Below are 7,335 nucleotides of genomic sequence, written 5' to 3'. Positions count from 1 at the left end.
ACGCCGGCATCGATACATGTTAATAAGACACGGACGTTTGAATTTCATTCGTAAATCAATCTTCATTGATCATTTTATTTCTGGCTGGACTCTCCAAATCAATCCACGCTTTAAAATGCCACGACGACAGAATTTCGCCCCAAAAGGAAAATAACTTTCAATGATGTTTTTGGTGTGTTGGTTGGATTACTTCAAGTGTCAGGTCTCTGCAAGTTGATTTTCATACCGTACAGTACGTACAGTACAGTATGCTTTGGCAAATGGTTGACAGTAATCAGTGTTGCCAGATTCTGTGAGAGAAACAAGCAACCCGGGTCTAGGAAAAGACCAAAAGAAACAAGCCCAAAAGAAGCGACTATGGGCGGCCACATGAGCACTTTAAACATATGCATCAGCTTCAAATAAAATCTTGGGGGAAATTATAATAAGCAGATCTGGCAACACTGACAGTAACGTCAAGTACTGTGAGTCATAGTCAATGGGCTACACCAGAGCCATATAAGGAGAGTTGCGTCACCTCCGTTCACTTCATCAGGCCAGGTCTTCTACAGAGCCTTCTATTGGCGAATAGTGACAAAGCCCTGAACCAGGAAGTTTACGGAATGCACTGGAGTCTATGAGTTTACATGAACCACGTGACCGGCGCTGTTTCTGCCCCCTCATTGACGCAACTCTCCAATAGAAGGCTCTGGGCTACACCTTCCTTAAATCTGTACATGTCTAAGTGTCCCTGATCAAGACACGTAACCCATCCATAACAAAATGCCAGTATTATAAATAACGTTAAACACTAAACATTTTAGTTTTACACCGTCTACAATAATGCGGGGAGGAGGCACTAGTGTACTTTTCAGACCTTGACACCCAATAATAATCATATTTGAACTGTGGACACCCTAAAATAAGGGGACCCCCCAAAATAATCATATTTGAACTGGGGACCCCTCACCCTGACAAGCACTTGGAATTGTAGGAGTTGAGGCATTACATTTAGTTTGACTCGGTTCCACAGATACATATTTTGAAAATAGCAGATCTACAAGCTCACAACGCCTCGCTCTGCGAGGCGTTGTGAGCTTGTAGATCTGCTATTTTCACAATATTTACCTCTTTCTTATATTATTTGACAATTTGGCCAATGTTTGACCAGTTGACTAGTATAGTTTGTTGATTACTTTTGATGCAGTAATGGTCTTTTTTCTAATTTTTTTTAGGTATTAGGTATTAAAAGTCGTCAAATTGTCACTTTACTGTCATCTGGGGACCCCCCCCCCCAAAATCATGTGGGGACCACAGGTTTAGAACGACTGCTGAATGTGAACCTTATTCTCTCCTCTGTTCGACTCTCCTCCAGATGAGCCAGGCCAGTTGAAGATCTACCTTCCCAAGAAGCTGTTGGAGTGTTTGCCCAAATGTTCCTCTCTGCCCAAGGAGCGCCACCGCTGGAACACCAATGAGGTAAGAGACGCACGCACACACACGTACGCGCGCACACACACACACACACACACACACACACACACACACACACACAGACACACACACACACACACACACACACACACACACACACACACACACACACAGACAGACAGACAGACAGACAGACAGACAGACACACACACACACACACACACACACACACACACACACACACACACACACACACACACACACACACACACACACACACACACACACACACACACACACACACACACACACACACACACACACACACTTTACCCAAGCCAGAGAACGTCATGCATCAAATATGGATAAAAACCATGAAAGGTTTCATTATGGCTCTTAATTTGTATCCATGTTGAAACCAGGATTAACCACGCCTACAGCCAGCTGTTGTTGAGAAGATGTACAAGCTCACGACGCGCTGCAACGTGACACGTTGTGAATGTTTAGATCGACAATAGCCAGTAGTATAGTGGTATAGTAGTATAGTAAACCAAAACCCGCCACCCGAAGCCTCCGTTCCAACAACACCAACCTTCTTGTTGTGCCTGACACCAACCTCCGCACCATGGGCGACCGGGGCCTTCTGTCACACAGCCCCATGTCTGTGGAATGCCCTCCCTGACCACCTGAGAGCCCCACAGTCCACTGATGCTTTTAAAAATGGACTAAAAACCTACCTTTTAAAAAAAGCATTTTTCTAATTTTTTATGGACTTTTGTTTTTTGTTTTATTTTTTCGTACTGAGTTTTAATTTCTAAATGTTGGCCCTTTAGTTTAGCCTGGTTGGGGTCTATTATAATTGTTTTGTTGCCTATGCTGTTTTTATACTCTGCTTTTAAATCTGTAGCACTCTGAGATTCGCAAGAATGTAAAGTGCGTTATAAATAAAATGTATTATTATTATTATTATTAGTAGTATTGTACGGTTAAAGTCGTTAAACTGATGTTGATGCCATATTAACTAATTTAGCTGGGGACGCCCGGGAACCCCCTCCTCAAGTACCCCAGGGGGTTCCCAGACCCCTCCTATATTTGATAACCACTGTCATAGATTAGATAACATTCGGAATTTCTGCAGTCTGTACAGGCTGCAGGTTCTGACGCTGGTAGCAGAGGACTGAGGATGCAAATTAAATATTCCTACTGCTCGGTAATATTTGAAGCAGAAAGAAAAACAAACAAACGAAAAAGAAAGAAAAAAGAGACAAAGCCCTGTGGTCAGTAAGATAAAGAGCGGTGTGCGAAGCTCGCGTAGTTGCTATGCAACCATTTAAAAGCCCATTAAAAGTACGGCACCTTTCTGCTCACGGTTTCACCCTTTGCTTTGTGTGAGAATGCTGTGCTTTATGCTCCGGCCACGCCGGATAAACCAGGAAAAGATTAACAGATATCAATGCGGTAACAACATCCCCCCCCCCCCCCCTCCCTCCAAAAAGGAAGGATTTTTTCATTAACTCCAAACTCCACATCTTTCCTGAGGAAGTGGACGAGAAACAAAGGAGCAAGAAGAAATGTTTCACAATTTCACCGTTATGCTTAATTTGCGCCATTGCATGCCGACGGTACTCGCTGAAAATAGCAGATCTTCAAACTCACAATGCGTACGTACAGTACATAGCACAGCGACACGTCTGAGCTTGTAGATCTGCTATTTCCAGTGCATGACACAGTCAGACACAGGCAACGGAGTATAAAAATCTGGCTTTAGGCGACGAGGAATCGCATTCGTTTGGTTCGCCACACGGCACAAAGTCAGCATCGACTTTGCAAAGCTAACAACTCGATCGGTAAGATTTTCACTGTGGGCTGAACTGGCGAGGTGTAGAAACTAGGCCGAGGTTTGAGCCTTGAGACGACACTCGACTCCAAACCGAGAGAGCCGAGGATATAACCTTGAGCTAAGAATGTTGGAGAGTGTGAAACAGCTCTTTCAGAGTCGCTAAGTTGTTCCAGACGGAGGCTCAGGGAAGCGTTTGACAGATTGGAAATGGATGTGCGGCATTTGTCGTCTGTAGTGTTTGTGCAAACGCAACACCAGTGGTGGAAAAAAAGTGTTTTACTTAAGTAAAAGTATCAATACTGCAATGTAGAAGTACTCTGTTACAAGTAAAAGTCCGGAATTCAAAATTACTTGAGTAAAAGTACAAAAGTGTTGGCTACTTAAAGTAGCAAAAGTAAAAGTACTAAAATGTTTGAAAATAGCAGATCTAAGCTCACAACGCGTCGCGATGAGACGCGTTGTGAGCCTGTAGATCGGCTATTTTCAAACAGCCTATGTATAAATAGGGCTAAAGTGGTTAATGTATGTTTTATAATGTAATAATTCATATCTGCAAAGTAACAAGTAATTAAAAGTTTTCAAATAAATGTAGTGGGAGTAAAAGTACAATATTTGGATCCGAGATGTAGTGGAGTAGAAGTAAAAGTACTGAACATTGGAAATACTCCAGTAAAGTACAAATACCTCAAAATTGTACTTGAGTACAGTACTTAAGTAAATGTACTTAGTTACTTTCCACCACTGCGCAACGCGCAGCCCTCCTCCGCTGGTGGTTTTCAGCTCCACACCGTGGTGGTGGTATGCTGCTCACGGCTCCCGTGCGCCCCTCCCTCCCGCCGCATTATTATGAATGTGTGTGTTTGTGTGTTTGCGTTATTGATTGCCGGCTCCGGCGTTATTATGCAACGCAAAGCTGATTTGCCTTGTGGTTTTTCTCCCAGGAACGTCATTACATTTTTCATGCAATCCATCTCAATGAAGGTCATACTGGAAGTTAAGCACAGCACCTACCCAACAGTGCGAGTGTGCTCACATGAATAAGGCAGTGTGTGTGAGCTTAGTGTGTGTGTGTGTGTGTGTGTGTGTAGTGGTGGAAGAAGTACTCACATGTTTTACTCAAGTAAGAAAGTATTAATACCATAATGGAGAAATACTCTGTTGCAAGTAAGAGTCCGGTATTCAACATTTACTGGAGTGGCGCAGTCGTAGTGTTGATTTTGACAGCAAATTTTTATTTAGTTTTAGTCATGGTCTTTTGAATAAAATTCTGTCATATTTTAGTCATCTGAAATGTTTTACTTTTAGTCTAGTTTTAGTTGACTAAATATCATACGATTTTAGTCGACTAAATCTACAGTTGATTTAGTCGACTAAAACTAATTTTTGGCTGGCCGTGATGCCATCGAAATGGCAGATTTTCACTTAGCTGCATGCGGAAAATAGCTGATCTACAATCTCCCAACGTTGTCGCAGCGCGACACGTTGGGAGCTTGTAGATCAGGTATTTTTGTTCCGTGCTCACCCATGATCATCATAGCTTAGTTTTTATTTCGTTTTCGTCAGTGAAAAATGGTAGTCGACGAAAATCTTTCGCCATAGTTTTAGTCAAAAAATCAAAACAATTTAAGAAACGAACGCAGTCGGTAGCGCTGTCGCCTCACAGCTAGAAGGTCCTGGGTTCAATTCCCGCCGGGGATGCAAATAAGGTTTTCAAATAATGATAGTGGAGTAAAACTACAATATTTGCCTCTGAGATGTAGTGGAGTAGAACTGTGCGTGGAACCATTGCCCTCCCCCCCGTCTCTCTCGCTCTTCGTCCTTACATACATCCCACCCTCTTTCCATTATTTGTTCTGAAGTCTTTTGATCTGTTACTGCTGTGATGTCTTTGTCTTTTAACTCTGGATTGCTGAGCCCCCACCAACCCCCCCCCCCCCTCGTCTGCACAACCAAATCACCCTCGGGTACTAATAAAGAAGCCTTGAACCCTGAACCATCCTCACCTCTCCCTTTCTATCTTTATCTTTCCTTTCTCTCTCTATCTCTCCTTCTGTCTCTCTTTCCTCTCTTTCTGTCTCTCTCCCTCTCTCACTCTGTCTCTCTCCCCGTCTCTCTTCTCTCTCTATCTCTCTGCCTCTCTCTCTCTCTCTCTCTCTCTCTCTCTCTCTCTCTCTCTCTCTCTCCCTCTCCCTCTCTCTCTCTCTCTCTCTCTCTCTCTGTGTGCGTCTCCTATGATGAGGAGGTGCAGGCTCGGTTCAGGTGGAGGTTGGGCGTCCCTGAGCGGGTTCCTTCAAAGCTCCTCTTCTCTTCCACCCAGGCGGTTGCAGGCATAAAGTTTCCTGCATACTAAAACACACTTCCATTGTCTGTGCTACTCCTCTCCGCTTACCGTACCGCCTGTGCACAGGAAGAGGAACAGTGTGCCTCATAGCCTGCTTCTCCTGAGCTGATTGCATATTGTCAGTCGCTGTCGGGCCGAAACGCGACATACTAAAACCTATACCGCTTGTGCTATAACCACGCCCGCTTCCAGTGGTGGAAAAAGTACTCACATTTCTAACTTAACCCATTGAGACCTGAAGCCGATTCTACGTGTCTCCTAAATCTCAACAGTTTTCTGAAAAACGTATGTTTCTATATCAGTGGTGCTCAATCTTTTTCATGCCAAGGACCCCCAAAATGATATGTATTTGGCCGCGGACCCCCATCAAAATATTTTGTTCCAGGGACCCCCCAGAAGCAAAGATTTGAGTTAAAAATGTTTGCTTTAAAAATATATATATTCAAAGATTTGCACACATTTTCACGAATTTTCAAAAATAGCAGATCTACAAGCTCGTAGCGCGGCACTCGGTGCCGCGCTATGAGCTTGTATATCTGCTATTTTTGAATAGCCCAAAGTGTAAAATAATGCTTTTTTAGCTCAAATCTAAATGACACAGTTCCAGGTCTTAATGGGTTAAGTAAATACTGCATTGTAGAAATACTCTGTTACAAGTAAAAGGCCGGAATTCAAAATGTACTTGAGTAAAAGTACAAAAGTGTTCAAAATGTACTTAAAGTACCAAAAGTAAAAGTACTAAAATGTTTGTGTTTTGCGTCCTTGCACAAGCGTACTGGCCAATCACAGTGCGTCCTTGCACAAGCGGTATAGGTTTTGGGATCACGTGGCAGAAACCTCTTATCTCCAATGATTCGGTCGGCGCTGGCTTTGCCACCATTGGTGTGTGAATGTGGGAAAAGTGGGGACGCTGGCGTCGACTGTTCGCCGTTTCACCTCGAAATGTCCCCCCCCTGTATGAATGAATGAATGAACCATTGTAAAGCGCTTTGAGTAAGTTTGAGTACTTAGAAAAGCGCCATAAAAATGCAATTCATCACCTCTTATCTCCATATTTTGACCACTTTGTGTATTTTCGTAAATTAACGCCCTACTTGATCATACTAGAGGGTCACACAAAAGCATCAAAAGTAGCAGATCCACAAGCCTGTTTGGAGCTTGTAGATCTGCTACTTTTGCTGTTTTTGAATCCTGAACAGTTTTGGACATATGAGGTTTCTACCCGACAGAGACGATATACAGTAAATACAGAATCCAGTAGAGTACATTGTGTATACTGTAAGTACTGTACAATATGTGTGCAGAGGTGTTTGTCCCAAAAGAACGAGAATAAAGACAGTGTGTGTGCTCTGCTGTGTCTGTTGTTTACAGATATGTTTGACCTGGCAGTTTTGTTTGGGTTTGTTTGGACATTGTTCAGGGCTCTGAGAGCCTCGGGGGGAGGGGGGGGGGACACAACCTCTTGCTGAGTCTCTCTCTCTCTTCGTGGTGACCTTGTGACACCGCAGGCGCTTGCCTGTCCCCATCGGCACACACAGTGGTATAGTCCATTGCTGGGGTGATGTTTGCCCTTGCCTGTTCCCATCGGCACACACAGTAGTCCATTGCTGGGGTGATGTTTGTTTTTCATACCCTGAAGAAGAAAGTTGCCTGCCAAAACGTTGGTTTGCTTACTCTGTCTACTATAATAAAATATTGGCACTTTGGCTACCAGTGTGAGCGGCCACCTTTTCTTGTCTCT

The 7,335-nt window shown here is 43.6% G+C and overlaps 1 protein-coding gene across 1 annotated transcript in view; it reads left to right on the top strand.

Moving 5' to 3' along the window:
* The window catches only part of LOC308082983 (calmodulin-binding transcription activator 1-like), a gene marked incomplete at both ends in the record, with an annotated part of 131,598 nt that overhangs the window by 19,369 nt on the left and 104,894 nt on the right, over positions 1-7,335 (top strand). The window contains 1 exon segment of the mRNA XM_080425062.1: positions 1,355-1,458. Within this exon segment, the coding sequence (XP_080281188.1) occupies positions 1,355-1,458 (104 nt within the window).

The sequence above is a fragment of the Gymnoscopelus braueri genome, assembly GCF_963280865.1.
Source record: "Gymnoscopelus braueri genome assembly, chromosome: 3".
NCBI classification, from domain to species: domain Eukaryota; kingdom Metazoa; phylum Chordata; class Actinopteri; order Myctophiformes; family Myctophidae; genus Gymnoscopelus; species Gymnoscopelus braueri.
The sequence above is the reverse complement of the archived record's forward strand: the minus strand, read 5'-3'. Positions and strand labels throughout refer to the sequence as shown.